This window comes from Mercenaria mercenaria, chromosome 8, assembly GCF_021730395.1.
Source record: "Mercenaria mercenaria strain notata chromosome 8, MADL_Memer_1, whole genome shotgun sequence".
NCBI lineage: Eukaryota > Metazoa > Mollusca > Bivalvia > Venerida > Veneridae > Mercenaria > Mercenaria mercenaria.
In genome coordinates, this window is record NC_069368.1 from 1,167,542 (window position 1) to 1,185,223 (window position 17,682).

Consider the following 17,682-nt stretch of genomic DNA (forward strand, 5'->3'; position numbering starts at 1 on the left):
GTCGATGGCGCTGTCGTTTATTCATGAAGAGGCTTGATTGGTAAACATTCCCATATGTATTAGTATCCGTTCTCATCAGTGTTTTCACTTCAGTATATCCGCGGTTTACATAGAAAAAAAATATGTGGTTTAACAATTACAACTTCATTCAGCTCATTATGATCACGTTTATTTCTGAATGAATCGCGGTTACAAAAATGTAAGTGGGAATGAAATGCGTTGGATTGTCAAGTTCGCAATCCACGCGTATAGTTTTCCCAAGTAGAATTATTCATACGTTATATTTCTATCTTTGTTTTCTTTTCAAATCACGTAGTTTCTGTCTCTACATTTAAACAGATAAGACGACTGGAAAAAAGTTGAAAAAGATATTAAACCAGAACACAAAAACAAATATTTGAAACCAAAACCCGTCAACCAATGTCTTGTCTGGAAGCAAAAAATTCTTATGTTCGGACACAAAGCAGTCTTTCTACCGGGAACGGGGCTGATCGCGCATTCTGGCCTTTGGATGACTTCAAAAGGCAAACCTGTAATAATTGTTATGTTATTATATTGTCAAGAGAAACCATTTGAGGTCTAAAAAGTTAATTTAAAAACTCTTATCTTCTTTCAGTTATAACAACTGATATATATTGAACCCTGAACATTTATGACTTATTCCTAACTTTCGTGTATCTTTACGAAGACTAGACTTTGCAGAAGGTTGCACACAAATTGAAAACATTATTGCCTTAAGTATTATGTTAATTAGAGTTTTAAAATCATTTGTCTGTTATTATCTATTAACTTATAATTATTTTGCGGAGCTAATTTTTGACCTATATTTATCAATTTGTAGCCATCTTCAACATTAATTATTGCCTTAATAAAGTACGAACATGTTCTTACGTTTTATTAAACGCGATAATACGTATGTGTGCACCATAAAATAAACGATTAAGTAATTTCTTTCGCCCAATGATTCAGCAAATTGAACATATATAGCTAAATATTATGACAAGAAATGGCGGCAGTCTTTATGCATTCATTTTAGTGAAAATGATAATAAAAAAATATGTCAAAAACATTTTCGGCATTGTCATTTTACCTACGGGTAATTTTTACTAAACAAGTTCTTATTCAGTGGAAGTCGAAAGCGGATTTTAGAGCAAGGGTACATCAAACACATATGAATTTATTGTAATTGTCTTTGTCTTGAAAAGGAAGTAAACTAATAGATATCTCTGCTTGTAAGTTTAGATGTCATTCCTTGCGAACACAGCTTTACAATAAATATTAAAACTTCAGTTATAGATATAAACAAAATTTACATATATTTTACATTTGTAAAATCAATTTTGGTTACTTGAAGCACTAAGAAATAAACTTCCAGACTTTATTTAATATCTCTCTATCTTTGAAAATTTTAGGTTCAATCTCTATATAGCAAATTGAGACATGATATATATCATACAAGACGCATTACTTTTATCAATTTCTTTTTTTTCCGATTTATTTTACGGAAGCAAATGAAATCGGTTGGACTTGTAAACGTAAACATTAAATTGCAAAACAATAACACGTGTCGTAGTGTACATTATTTACCACTGACATACTGTCCGGATACGTTAAGAATTTGCCCAATAACAACCATACCAAATGGAAGTTAATCCCAGTTATGAAAAGGCAAAGGCAATAATTGGAACAATCAATCAATTAGATATATGCAAATGGTCCCTCGTAATTATTCAGAAAATCATTCATGTATATGTATGAAGCATTAATTTATTCGTAACAATCAATATGTGTTTTCTCTTGATTTATAACTTTGGGAGAAAGCTTTTAAAACACATCCATAAATATTCCCCTTTTTTCGTAAGATAATAATTTTATGTTTTTAAACAGCTTGTCAACTTGAATCAGCAAAAGAATATACATAATTTTCTTACCAACTTCATATCGTATCAAAATAACTACATATAGTATACACAATCCCCGTAGACACCTGAACATGTTTTATTCCAACACTTAAATAAGTATCATGTAAATCCAGAATTTCACATGTTTTGTTAATCGTTGAAATAACTTATTTGTAAAGATGCACCATATGAATTGAATATGAATATCCAAAACAGCTTACAAGCATAATGACAGTTGTATTTATCGATGTGTGACATATAATTGCTCTGCTTGAATAATATCAAAATAAATTATAAATCGTAGGTAAACAAACTTCATTTTGATTTAAGCAATGGATTTATGTTCGTTGTATTGTATGCCTAGTCCATGTCTTTAACACTGTTTTGAATGAAAGATGTGATTAATGCGTAAATTAAAACAGAGTTTTATGAGAGTTTTTTTTTCTCTCTGTCAAAACTTTCATAAAACATTTCCTGCATACAGTTTGCAAAACATTTGTTGTTACAATAATACAATATTGCATCTGAACGTTGTTGATAACGCTGTTTCATCTTTTCATCATCTATAAATTAAGTGGAGAAAATCATTACGCGGTAATAGTTTCATTATAACAGACAAGGCGTACATTCCATTAATTGTTAATAGCGGTTTTTGGCACAGTTTATGATAAATGTCGGTAAAACTTTTGAATAAATACAACGCTAGAATTTCATTTTAGACATAACTGTTGTATGTTTAGATGAGGAGCTTTCAGCTCAAGTCTTAAATAAATTCTTCTTCTCCTTCTTCTCCTTCTATGCAACTGAATGCAAAATGAGTTTACATACTTCAGTAACTTAGTCGGCTTTTCTGACCTATTGTTATTGTCAAAAACAGTCGTGTATAGCATCTTAGATTCAAAATTTCCCTAAAGCATCTATCTGCAGCTAGCCACAGATGGATTCACAGTTTCCTCATGACTTTCTAATTCTATGTAAGTAACCTTTTGAAGGTATACCTACACATAAGGATTTTAATAGTTTTATGTCAGTGATTTAGTCATCTTACTTAATATTAGGTTTTAGAATATGTAACTGTATATAGATCAAATTGTCTCTTATATTTCTGTATAGAAAGGCATACGTATTTTTGAAATATTGTAATGCTTTATTATGCTCTACGTATGAAGAGACATAAATAAACTATTTGACTTGACTTGACTTGTACGTGTATTTTTACACCGCATTTAATACTGAACTCAGGTGTACTGAATATGTAAGAAAAGCCAAAACAAATACCAAAAAGATGAAGCCGGTATAAGCCAGTATTAGACGTAAAACAATTATCGTTCCAAATATTAAGTAATCGTTTTGTGAAGGAAATGGTTATTACGACTTAGTAACAACACACCATTAGAGCAAGAAGTGGCAAACGTCGAGCAATGATCACTGCAGTACAACAACATATCATAGATCAATATTGCAGTGTACAAGGGCATAGTTAATATTGTAGTCATTTAGTTGTTACAGTTTTTCCCTTGATGTTTTTTTTTAATTGTACTCTAGGCACCTCTTACAGCAAAATATCTCATTTATTGGCAAGAGTAATTCCTGTGACAATTCAGTTGTTGAACTGTTCCTGATTAGGTGCTGATGAATTCCTTACAAGAAATAATAGAAATGTCTGAGGACGTATGGGGCAATCGTGTTTATATGATGCTTTCATTACAAACCGTTAACAAGATGGTGTTGATTGGAGCTTTCCCAAAAGATGTCTGAATGATTTGCGATGCTTCACACACAATGATTTAATTTTCCATTACCATTCCAGTAAACAGTATTAAACACCTTCAAATCTTTAGCGATTGTTAGAAAGCACAACATAAGATAAGAACAGGCATCTCATTCACGTGAACTAACGAAAAATAGATCTCTGAGAATTTGTCCTTTTTTAGTCTTTCTGGAGGCGCAATTAATGATTCAGTGCAAGCCCACTAGAGCAAATATGATCGGCAAGACTAAAATGTGTTGAACAGAGGTCAGTTTGTACAACTTTTGACATATATAGTGTGTTTTCAGATTAATTTCAGTTTGTTATTGCATAAGATATCGGCGATTGATATAATGATAAGGTAAAATTTGTATAACCAAACCTGTTCTGACCTCTTGTAAAGATGCACTTATGAACTAGACTTGTAAGGAATGAAATATTAATCAAAAGTCAAATATGTCATCTTTTATTCAATCTGGAATAAACCGCATGCAATGTTGCCGAATATATTCGTTTTGTCTGAACTCAAAGTAAATTATAAAATCAGAACTGTAACGGCTGACTTATTAGACGTAGGAATTAATTTCCTTACTTCGATATTTTATTTTCATTTTTTTATTTTTATTTTTTGGTTTTTATGGCATCCAAATGGTTATTCCATTGCCTTATATTCTTATTAGGGAATTATTTTACCAAGTTTCATTCCTAAAAACCAGTGAACACCGTATGAGGGAAAACAATCCGGATATACAATGTAACGAGAACTGCGGAAGCTTAGTTTAGATTTTAGTTTATTTTGAAAAGTCAAGGCTCATTAAGAGCAGCTGACATAACAAAGAAATGCAACATAAACAACATTACAGCTATTTTTCAAGTTTTTCAAGTTGATTCCTCTGAAAACAGCAATCACTGCAATTTGCTCTATACGCCATTTATGTAAACAGTTTACATTTGAGCAAAAATTAATGAAATGCATGTATATTCCTTAAGTTTAATTACCGCAATAAGCATTAATGCAATGCATGTATATCCCATCAAATACCGCAACACAAAATACAATAAATTTAAATGATAATCAATAAAACACTCGATAAGGCATTAGAGATTACTATGGTAGTGTATAAATAAAACTGTTCGTTAGTTACATCGCTTCATGTACGCATCCTATTAAAATGTCCGGAACACGCCGGCAGTTCTATTTAGTTGGCTATAAAGATTGAACTCACTCCTTATATTGAAACTAGAGAAGGAAATTAGATCATTCCGTCATTATGGTTAAAAAGAATCAAGATTAAATATTCAAGATTATGGTTAAAAAGAATATGTGATAATGGTAGTATGGATGATGACTTCGAAAGAATCGAATCAGAAAAAAATGTATTAACCGTGAAAAACAATACCATTACTTCACTGTAAAGAAATATTTCGGGTTCCTATGTTTAACATATTGCACTAAGTAATGGCACACTCAAATAGTTAAACGTTGTTCCTATTATTAACATATTGCACTAAGTAGTGGCACACTAAAATCTTTAAACGTTGTTCCTATTATTAACATATTGCACTAAGTAATGGCACACTCAAATAGTTAAACGTTGTTCCTATTATTAACATATTGCACTAAGTAATGGCACACTAAAATAGTTAAACGTTGTTCCTATGTTTAACATATTGCACTAAGTAGTGGCAAACGTTCTTCCTATAATTAACATATTCCACTAAGTAGTGGCACACTAAAATAGGTAAACGTTGATATAAATTGGCTTGATTGTAGAATATTTAACATATTCCACTAAGTAGTGGCACACTAAAATAGGTAAACGTTGATATGAATTGGCTTGATTGTAGAATAGTTATATACATCATTAGATAATCGTGTACTTAAGTGTTTTCACTTCACTATTTCCGCAGTCAGTCAAAATCGCAAGCGTATACAGAGACGTTATCATTGCCAAAATATGCTTAAATGCGTTGTAATTAAGAAATAATAAATATGTGCCTATATTTTATCAGTTAATAAAATATGGGCAGGAGTTCGGATGCGTTATAATTAAATCACGAGTGCGTAGCACGAGTGATTTAATATTCGCATCCGAACGACTGCCCATATTTTATTAACTGATAAAATTATTGGAACATATTTATTATTTCGATTCTAACCACGTAAATTCTTCGCATTTTACAGCACTACATTTTAGCGCGATTGTCATTCGGCTGGCCATATGCTATTATAAAAACCTCCCCACGATTGGAAAGCGTTGCATCAAACGGAATTTTCCGATATTCAGTAAATTTTAATTAAAGTATTAAGTAGTTATTGCCGTGAAAATGTTATTTTCAATAACATCAAAGGTCGGATATAGAATCAGAGGTAAATACTTAATTCAAGGTTTATATATGCAGTTTCTAAAAATAGTACACGTCACCTACATGATGGCACTGAAACATACACGCCAGAACATTGCGGCGGCATATAAACACGTAAAAACTTGAGTCTGGAAGATTGGAAAATTAATTATAATTTATTTACTGTCAAAGTAGAATCTAGTTGACATTTGTGGTGCCTACAACGCAGAAATTGTAAATTACACACACGACCAGACATACATGCACTGGTGTTGAAGTTGAAACTTACCGGGCTGAAACATATTCTTACGGTAAAATATAAACAAATAAATTCATCAGTTAGATATTGTTTGTTTCAGAAAATTTGATGTACTTTTTATTACTACTACATAACACTGAAAAAGTCGAGTATTTAGTCGGTATATAACGGAAGCAGAGTAGAATCTCAGTCGTGTTACAATCGTAGGGCGGAATGGAAGAGCTATATTTTATCGTAGATTCATGTATAGGCGATTTCGCTATATGTTTATATAGCAACTGCTGCGGATCGTGTTAGAATTTAGAAATAATAAATATGTCCCTATATTTTATCAGTTAATAAAATATGGGCAGGAGTTCGGATGCGTAATAATTAAATCACGAGTGCGTAGCACGAGTGATTTAATATTCGCATCCGAACGACTGCCCATATTTTATTAACTGATAAAATTATTGGAACATATTTATTATTTCGATTCTAACCACGCAAATTCTTCGCATTTAACAGCACTACATTTTAGCTCGATATATCATTCGGCTGGCCATATGCTATTATAAAAATCTCCCCACGAATGGAACGCGTTGCATAAAACGGAATTTTCCGATATTCAGCAAATTTTAATTAAAGTATTAAGTCGTTACTTCTGTAAAAATGTTATTTTCAATAACATCTAAGGTCGGATATAGAAATCAGAAGTAAATACTTCATTCAAAGTTTATATTATGCAGTTTCTAAAAATAGTGCACGTCACCAACATGATGGCACTGAAACATACACGCCAGAAAATTGCGGCGGCATATAAACACGTAAACACTTCAGTCTGGAAGATTGGAACATGAATTATAATTTATTTACTGTCAAAGTAGAATCTAGTTGACATTTGTGGTGCCTACAACGCAGAAATTGTAAACTACACACACGACCAGACAGATGCCGCTGGTGTTGAAGTTGAAACTTACCGGGCTGAAACATTTTCTTACGGTAAAAATATAAACAAATAAATTCATCAGTTAGAAATTGTTTGTTTCAGAAAATTTGATGTACTTTTTATTACTACTACAAAGCACTGAAAAAGTCGAATATTTAGTCGGCATATAACAGAAGCAGAGTAGAATCTCACAGTCATGTTACAATCGTAGGGTGGAATGGAAGAGCTATATTTTATCGTAGATTCATGTATAGGCGATTTCACTATATGTTTATATAGCAACTGCTGCGGATCGTGTTAGAATTCTCCTTTAGCACGCAATGATGTAGGTTTAACTAATAAATCGTGGATAACGTGGGTATGAAAAACTGACAATTTCTGATCAGCATAGCATGGAAATACATGAACCAAGACATCTATCTACATACATACCACTATCTACTTTTCCTTTCGGGTACATGTTCCAAGGAATGACCTTGTATGACAATTTTATAATATATTATTATTCATAATTCACCGACTCATTTTCATGTGTTGATATAATTGATATTACTAATGTGACTGTTTATATAATTAGTTAATTCAGCATCGTCATTACATTTTGTACACTGATGTTAAACAGTAATTGATGTTTTACGTGCTTGAAGGTATGCCTCATTATGCACATTACAATTCAGTTTATTCAAAAGTTATCGATGTCAATTGAATAGTAAAGTTAATATTTTATCACAGTGATATAAACTTCTATTTCAAATTATTTACAGCTTTCTTATGTACTACTTCACTACTGACAATATCACCGTTTAGTGATTTATCTTTTATGTACTTATGTTTAAAATTCGTTTTTTTTTTATTTTTTTTTATTTTTGAGTTTAACGCCGTTTTTCAACAGTATTTCAGTCATGTAACGGCGGGCAGTTAACCTAACCAGTGTTCCTAGATTCTGTACCAGTACAAACCTGTTCTCCGCAAGTAACTGCCAACTTCCCCACATAAATCAGAGGTGGAGGACTCATGATTTCAGACACAATGTCGTTTATCAAATAGTCACGGAGAACATACGCCCCGCCCGAGGATCGAACTCGCGATCCCGCGATCCGTAGACCAACGCTCTTACCTACTGAGCTAAGCGGGCGGGCTTAAAAATTCGTACCACCTATGTGTATTACACGATGTGCTTTTCACAAGATGTCTGTTGTGATTTTTGTCTCAATAAAACCAATCATATCTTTAAAGATATTATACCAGTCAAATACCTCACATTTAAAGTTTTGTAAGAATAGTTTTATCCAGTCTTTTTTCCTGATGTATGTAACTCAATTGGACTTCTGTACGAAAATATACATGTGTAGACTCGGCCGTGCTGTGCATATTGAGGAAAATATTTTTTTCTGCAGTTTCTATGGGACATCTTAACCCTATGGAAATTAAGGTTACAAACTTGCATTTCTATAATGACAAGACAAAGACAAAAAAATGAACGTGATGAAAGGGGTTTCCATGGCCAAGTGGTTTAGGTTGCGGACTTTAATCAGTTGCCCTCACCGCTGAGGTTTCAAATCATCCACATGAGTGTAGAAATCTTTCATGTGAGGAAGCCATCCAACTGGCTTATGGAACGTCGTTGGTTCTGCTTATAACTGAAAATTAACGAGGTAGAACCTGAGGCCTTCCTTCAGCACGGGAGGCTGAAAAGTAGCCAATTGACATATAATTGTGTTGCCGATACGTTAATCCCAACAAAACAAAAACAACAATCAGCAGAACAAACAAGCAGTTAGAAATACGCAAGAAATATATTACAATGTTACTTGCGAAGGTATGAAGGGACAGCCTTTACCTGTTTTTTTATCCAATTTATAAGACTGAGCATTAAAACACAAATATTAATTGGAGAACATTGATTTCACTTTTCCTAAGTCAAGAATTTCCTTTTTGATTAAAGGCTACTCAAATATCTAATGGCATGTGAATCAAAAGAATAAGGAACAAATATTAAGAATTATCTTACCAACAACCTCGCAATGTAACAGAATAATTATTATACAATATATCCGAAAACACCGGAACATTTTTAAAATCCAACACTTAATGTTTTATCAGGTTATGTAAAGTATTCCATTTCCATAAATTTCATATGTTTTATCAACCAGTGAAATAACTCATTTGAGCCGTGCCATGGGAAAACCAACATAATGGCTTTGCGACCAGCATGGATCCAGACCAGCCTGCGCATCCGCGCAGTCTGGTCAGGATCCATGCTGTTCGCTAACAGTTTCTCCAATTCCAATAGGCTTTAAAAGCGAACAGCATGGATCCTGACCAGACTGCGCGGATGTTTTGCAGGCTTGTAAGATCCATGTGTCCAAATCCACTATGTTTTTATCATACAGTGTACTCATTTGTTAAGTTATTCTATTTCGACTGTATTTACATACCAAACACGGCCTACGTTTCATTTGTATTTATTGATGTATGACATATAATTACTATGGTTGACTAACGCTTAAATAACTTATGTATAACGAATAATACTGGATGATTAACTCTCCTTTTTATGTAAGCCTTACTGATGCGCTGTATAATATATAAATCTGGTGTAATAAAAACTGTATAATAGGTCTATGTGTTTAATACCATCGTAAATGAATTAAATATTGAATGCGTAAATTGAAAAATATTAAGTACTTGCGCGGCATATTTTCATTTCGAAACCCTGCAAAGTGTTGCCCAACAAAAAGCAGATTTTCATCAAGATATTACATTCGATTGAAAAAAAAATTCGGCAATAAGAATGGACAAACAAATATTTTTAACAAAACTGTAGTATTTGTCCAAACGTATATCTGTAGCTTATTTTCATACAGCAACATTGGTGTTTTTGCGAAATAGATACATTTTGACAAATTGTTTATTACTAATTTGGAAGAATGATTCAAGAGTATCATAAAGTATGGCGTGAAGTACGTTTTTTATGGCAAACAAGTAGAACAGGAAATTCCGATTCGATTTTGTTCATAGTATATGATTTGCAGAGTCGTTGTTTCTGAATCTGCTAAATTTATGAGGATGTGGTTTACAAAGTGCGTCAGATTTTGGGTCATGGCTATTTTCAGTTGTATTTAATAAAGTTATTAAACGTTTTATTAAAGGATGTTATGACCCATCTGTTTTTAGACATAACGCATGTTTGGTGTTCAATCCTTTTACAGTTGGATGCTATGCTTTCCTCCTTGATTGTGTCCGATGAAACAGGTGAATGACTCTATGATAGGTAATTCTTAAATCAAACCGGGACTGGGCTTTTTTGATTTCCGTCTTCTGGTCTGTTTCGTCGGGCCCTTAAGGATGTTTCCCTTCTTGCTCTGTCTTCTGCAAGGACATTTGGTGCATGCGTTTCAGGTTCGTAGGGATTACATTTGTATAAATATACAAGAGCAGTTTTATGTTTTACATGCCTTCTCTTGCCTTTGCGTATGTTACGTATAACTTTTATAACTTACACTGTCCTGTGACTTTGGAACATGATGGGAGTAAGAGTGAGGTTTGGTACAACCGCTCCCCACCCCACACCCCTCTCCCCTATTGTGGTTTTGCTACCGACTTGCAAGGCGGTGTCCCACTGTGTTCTTTAACTGTTTGAATGTGTATGTTGGTCGTGTGCGCGCCCGCGTGCTGGGTTTACGTTTTGGTAGGCTGTGTTTTTAGAACATGGCTTTCCCTGTTGGATATTCATCCTTGTTTGTATACCTTTGTAATATTTTGCCAAATTTGGTTGTAAGGATACTAAATTGCTTATTCTTTATTCTTCTTTCACTTGGAAAGCATGTCTGGTCTTTTTTATTCTATTATAATATGTCCGTGCTCGTACAAAACGATTTTCGTCAGATCTGTCCGTATCATACCGGTTTCGATGCATTCTAAATGGTCATTTTGCATTATAACATTTCTCAGAAAACCAAGGTTTATTGGTTTGTTTACAACAATTATTTCTATTAATACGTTCGGATTTTATATAACAAGTATTGTACTACTTTATTGTCCATCTTATTAATAAGTTTTGCCAAATACCAAAATATCAAACCATGGTCGTTCAATTAACCGCTGCAAATACTGTAGTCTGCTTTTTCATATGATGTATATTGTCTTTAAATACCGTATGGCGCCGTACTTGTCATATTATTTGTTCCTTTTGAGCAATTGAGAACATTTAATTTTATTATAAGAGTATTCATTTAAAGCCGGTGCTAGGGAATTGGGTGTTTCATATCTTATTACATTTCAGTAACAGACTCAGTCAAACCGAGTCTTCTATTTCGTCTGCTTGTCTGTGTTCCATGCTTCCAAAGAATATTTTCATAATATAAATAAAAGCTGAAGATAACCGGTAAGTAAGAGTATTCATTTAAAGCCGGTGCTAGGGGTTGGGGTGCGTCATATTTTATTACCCCCATGGACAGACTTAATCAAACCAAGTTTGGAATTGCATTTTACGCTTTCAAAATATTCTAACAGCATATATTCAATAAACTGAAAACAGCCGGTTTGTTTCACTAAATTTCGGCTTTTCTACTTTTCTGTTGCATACCTAGAAAAAAAGATGCGTAAGAAATTAGACGAATATCCATCAATGCATATCTGTCTAAAGACAGATATTAACAAATATACTTCGTTTTGCTATTTAACATGATACCCTAAAGGAGCGGTGGTCTAATGGTTAAGGTATCGGCCGCTCAACACGAGGATGTGAGTTCGAGTCCCTTTCGGGTTCACGACCATGACCTCTCATATGACACCAGTACTAGTTTTCACAGGAAGCGGACTCGAGAGTGGCTCAAATTAACTTAAAGCTTTCATCACAATCGAGCTAAAATAAATTAGTATAAACTAAACTTAACTAAACTAATATCGTAAGTCTTTCAACGTTTACTTTCCACTTTCCTTTAACTTACGATAAAAAGTTGAATGACGAAGTAGGGTTATTACAAGCGACATAATTTTTCATTCTTACCCACTTACGACTCGTCATTTACTTGGTACCTGTTAAATCAAGCGCTTTTTCACACAGAAAAAAAATAATATAAATTAAGGTTTTTTTTTTTTTTAAATTGAAGTTCCTTTTGTTTGCTAACATTTTTTTGTTACGTTCTGTGCTTCCAAAATGATCTTACCTATAAATTTTATTTACTATCACAACGGGTGTCTTTAAATGCCGTGTGGCGGCCGCAAAATTTCTCGCCGTACTTGTAATCCGTGTTGTCATATAGTCTGTTCCTTTCGGTCCATTGAATACATTCAGTTATATTCTAAGTATAGTCATTTATGGCCGATGCTACGGGATGTTGGTGTGTCATATTTTATTACCTTTCACTCAGTCAAACCGAGTCTGCTATTTTGTTTGCTTGTTTGTGTTCTATGCTTCCAAAATATGTTATATAACAATGTAGGGATAATACACGTTTTTTTGTGTATTAACGTCTGCAGAAGCCCGCGGGATTGTTTGTGACCGAGACCGAAGGTCGCTATTCTTGCATAAAAATATATTTCACGGCGATTTATGTATTGTTTTCATACGTGATGACTTGACGATTCCGGTACATTTTTTATTTACCATTCCAGTTGTTCTTGGAAACGGTAAACATGTTTTAAATATCCGTATCCAGGGCCCGGAAATAAACAACGCTCTCAAAAGCGCCTCCTGAAGGTTTTTAAGCGATTTTTTATCTCTCATTATTACAAACATAAAATTACCAATAATTGTTCATATCATTTCACAATTTGGTGGACTCGATCACAATTTCAAGAATAATAACTTTGCATTCGAGTTATATTGAGTACGGACACGCAGTTGGAGTACGGATAAGTACAAACGTAGTGTCAAGTTTCCAAGCTGTTTATATAAATTCTTAGAGAAATTAGATAAAAACATACCGACTGATACTTACCAAAATCATAAATATAATACCTAAAAACGAACAATAGCACAAGTTACACGCGATACTTATTTATTCACAGTTATTTACAATAACTGAACAGACGCTTTGTAAAGGGAGTGAACTCTAAGAGAAGCTAGGGCGTACATTGATGGGGGCAGTACGTTTGGGGTTGGAAACAGATACAGCTAAACATACTATGGATTACATTGTATTTATAATGCTACAAGATGAGGTTGTTAAGGAAGAAACAAGACGCAGATGCCAAATATCAGTGTGCGTAAAAATACATACATATATCCCTGGCAAAGCATTTCAAAAATAAAAATCGGGTATTAACAGCATGTGAATTGCCTTGTTTGCACACGATTTTTCTCCCGTTAATACATGGGCGGATCCAGTGAAAAGGTATTTTTATGCAAGAATAAAAGACAATCTGACTAAAGTACTTGATCTTCTAAACGAAGATCTGAGGATGACCTATTCAAATTCATCTTTCTGTATAGTACGTCTTCAGATCCAAAGCGTAGCGTTAATGGGAGATGTACTTTAGTCAGATTGCAACTAAAGATTACTGATTAGTATCACTTATTTTCGACTTTTCTATTGTATACCTAGAAAAATGATACAATTATTCATCAACACGTATCTGTCTTAAGACAGGCGTGAAATATACTTCGTTTTGCTATTTGATATTGTACGCCCTGTTTACCTTACTGTAACGTACGATAAGAAGTTGAATCAGCCATTAAGAATTAGGGTTATTACAAACGCATCATAAAATTCTTTTTAAGCAGCTATCAAAATATCTGGCTTTGATATGAAAATGGCATTAATGTAAAACTGCCAAATACTTTTTAATTGAAATGATAATAATTATGGGAATTGTACATCAGTCGTATGCTAAAAAAATGACGAAGATATTATTTAAAAATCTGTTTGTGTTTTTCTGATTTTAATATGAGTATAAATACGGTGCAGCGATATATGTAAATATTGTAAGATATTAATTCAATCTAATAATAATGTTTTCGTCCAAAATAAAAAACAAGAATTACTTATTAAGTTGTTTTATGAATAACAAATATACTTAATAATAAATTTCTAACCTAAGTAATACTTAAGTAAATAATCAATTTCTTATACTTATACTTAAGATGCTTTATGAATACGGCCCCAGACCTAATTAAAAGAAGTTAATTTTGAATAAAGAATTTTAAATCAGAACTAGACTTGTTCCCCAAACAGTACAATTTGGCAAAAACAAGTTATTTATTTTGGAAAATCAACTGACATGGATTTATCAATGATGTAAAGTTTACCTAAAACTCAAAAGCATGACATGAAATGAGACTTTGTTTAAATAATATATAAAAGTATTGTTCACTATGGCATGTGAAACGCTGCAACATTCCGTGTTGAAAAATATAACTTATTATGTCCATAATTAAACAATATTTATAAAAAAGATATAAATAAGAGCAATGTTTATGAAAAAATGTTTATTTGATGAACCTGTCGAAGACATACTTATTTTTTGAAATTATTATTCATGTTCAAACCTTGGTCATTTCAGGCCATTTATATTCAAGTAACCAAAGTTATGCGATCCAATATTAGGTAACTTACCATACAGCTTGGACACTGAACAGACTTACGTTAAGACCGAGAGAATTGAACAGCTATTGAGCATTGTCTCTAATTCTATTTGTGTGTTTTTCTGTTGTTTTTCTTTCATTTTACTTCTGTTTTTCAGTTTTCGGCAATGTTTTATTTCTTCAGATAAAGTATAAAATATACTACTACGTAATGCATAAATATTACCAATATTTATCATATATAAATTAAGTTAGACTGCAATGATATATGTATCAGGCTACACACATTTCTAGGTCAATTGATTGTCGTTTATATATTAACCTTGTTGAATTCGTTTACTTAGGTATAGGTATGTTTTTTTTCAGGCCCCATATGGGCAACCCCGTTTATTCTTTTACACATATATTATAATCCAATATACAAAAGCAATGCAATAGAATGCAAACAACATAATGTCATATACATTGTATACCTATATAAAGTGAATAAATATAAATTTGTTTTAGTCATATTTATCAAATATACATCGATTCAATTATAATAATAATTTCATATGTATGTAGAAGGAAAGTTTTCTTCAAAAAGGAAGATGGTGATGTTGATTGATGAAAAAGGAAAGGGATAAATAAGAGAGGAAGAAAAAGGGGGATCGTAGTATGGTGGTATATTTCTGCCACGAGATAGCTAGGTAGCTATCTCGGTAAGGTGTTAACTTCCAGGAAATATGTGCAGTTTTTATGAAAACATTTCAGCAATAATTAATACTTTTTTAGATATTATTTGTTTTTATTTCCTGAAAACGTTTTAGGGCATAATTTCGCGTCAGTGCTTGGAACTGCCACGAGATGCTCGGTAACTATCACGATAATATTTTTAAACTTTCCAGCAAAGTTGTGTATTTTTCTGAAAACATCATTACAATAAATTAGTTTTTCTTTTCTTTTCATTTTCAGGATACTTTAGGCTATTGCGATAAATTTGTCAGAAAAATTCAAAATATCAAGGTAATTCTTGACAGTATCGAGAAAGCTAACCTATCTAATAAATGGCAGTTGTGGGCATTTACACAGAAGATATCGAGAAAATAATATATATTATCGCAAAAATATTTCCAGGGAACCTTCCACTATTGAGATAATCTTTTCAGAAAACTTCGCTTTATCAAGATAATTTTTGAAGTATCGCGATAGCTACCTAGCTATCTCGTGGCAGAAATATGCCACCATAGGATCGTTTCCTTTTATCTTGAAAAACTGTATTCGATTTAAAAAGAATGAAATTTTGGGGTGGCTAAATTTCAGTTAAAAAAGACCATTTGGATCCATGTTTGTCTAATCTGTCTTTCAATTAAGCTATTTCTTTTTCCAGTGATACTCGCAAATACAGAGAGTCAAAATAATGTTTGAAAATTGGAATTGTAGATGGTGATGTTGATTGATGAAAAAGGAAAGGATAAATAAGAGAGGAAGAAAAAGGGGGATCGTAGTATGGTGGTATATTTCTGCCACGAGATAGCTAGGTAGCTATCTCGATAAGGTGTTAACTTCCAGGAAATATGTGCAGTTAGTATGAAAACATTTCAGCAATAAATAATACTTTTTTTAGACATTATTTTTTTTTATTTCCTGAAAACGTTTTAGGGCATAATTTCGCGTCAGTGCTTGGAACTGCCACGAGATGCTCGGTAACTATCATGATAATATTTTTAAACTTTTCAGCAAAGTTGTGCATTTTTTCTGAAAACATCATTACAATAAATTAGTTTTTCTTTGCTTTTCATTTCCAGGAAACTTTAGGCTATTGCGATAAATTTGTCAGAAAAATTCAAAATATCAAGGTAATTCTTGAAAGTATCGAGAAAGCTAACCTATCTAATAAATGGCAGTTGTGGGCATTTACACAGAAGATATCGAGAAAATAATATATATTATCGCAAAAATATTTCCAGGGAACCTTCCACTATTGAGATAATCTTTTCAGAAAACTTCGCTTTATCAAGATAATTTTTGAAGTATCGCGATAGCTACCTAGCTATCTCGTGGCAGAAATATGCCACCATAGGATCGTTTCCTTTTATCTTGAAAAACTGTATTCGATTTAAAAAGAATGAAATTTTGGGGTGGCTAAATTTCAGTTAAAAAAGACCATTTGGATCCATGTTTGTCTAATCTGTCTTTCAATTAAGCTATTTCTTTTTCCAGTGATACTCGCAAATACACAGAGTCAAAATAATGTTTGAAAATTGGAATTGTCTTCCTGTATTTCATTCTAGAAATGAAAAACATGCATAATGTAATAACAAAATTAATTGCGCTTTTCATTTTAGGAGTTCATATACAACCAAAACGGACATCTTCAAAATTGACCGTATAGAGGATTTTTTTAGTTTTGAAAAAAAATGTTTATGTCTATTCCATAAAGCCTGCACGTGTTGGCACTGCCAATACAAATGCTCGGTTGTTTCAATGTTCATGTTGCAGAAATCACACAGATTACTGGAGACCAATCTACATGTATTTAAATATTTGTTTGTTGGTAAGAAACGCATAAGAATCTATACTGAAAACTTTGAAGTGTTGTATCAATAATAGTTGTAAGCGGTACTGTATATATACGCTTCCAGTTAATGTCACTATTTTCAAAAAAATCTTTCCATTTGTTTTCTGCTTTTTTGTCTTCAGTGGGCATACATTTTATTTGAATCTTATATAATATTTGATTAGGTTCATCAATGTTTTTTTTATTAATTAATGTATTGTCGCTATTATCATTAAAGACAATTTTGGTCATATATTTCATGCTGCTTTTTGGAATACTCTTTATTAATTTAAAATAGTTAAGGTAATCATCTAACATTTGTTTCGCTTCATTAAATCCGTAAAAACATTTCTGCCGAAAGTCGAACGACTGATTTATATATTTTATATTCTTATTATACCAATTACTCCAGTAAATTGTTTTGTTTA

At 32.5% G+C, this 17,682-nt stretch overlaps 1 protein-coding gene across 3 annotated transcripts in view; it reads right to left on the minus strand.

Moving 5' to 3' along the window:
* The window catches only part of LOC123523218 (protein amalgam-like), a 72,044-nt gene that overhangs the window by 38,155 nt on the left and 16,207 nt on the right, over window positions 1-17,682 (minus strand). The window contains exon 1 of one of the 3 annotated variants that reach the window (XM_045300925.2): window positions 9,196-9,352. The exons of 1 other annotated variant lie outside the window; for it this stretch is intronic. In XM_045300925.2, coding sequence (XP_045156860.2) covers window positions 9,196-9,256 — 61 coding nt within the window. In that variant the 5' untranslated portion in view covers window positions 9,257-9,352. Of the gene's footprint in view, window positions 1-1,931; window positions 2,363-9,195; window positions 9,353-17,682 lie in introns of those variants that run through there. One more of the 3 variants, XM_045300922.2, reaches the window with a different exon arrangement.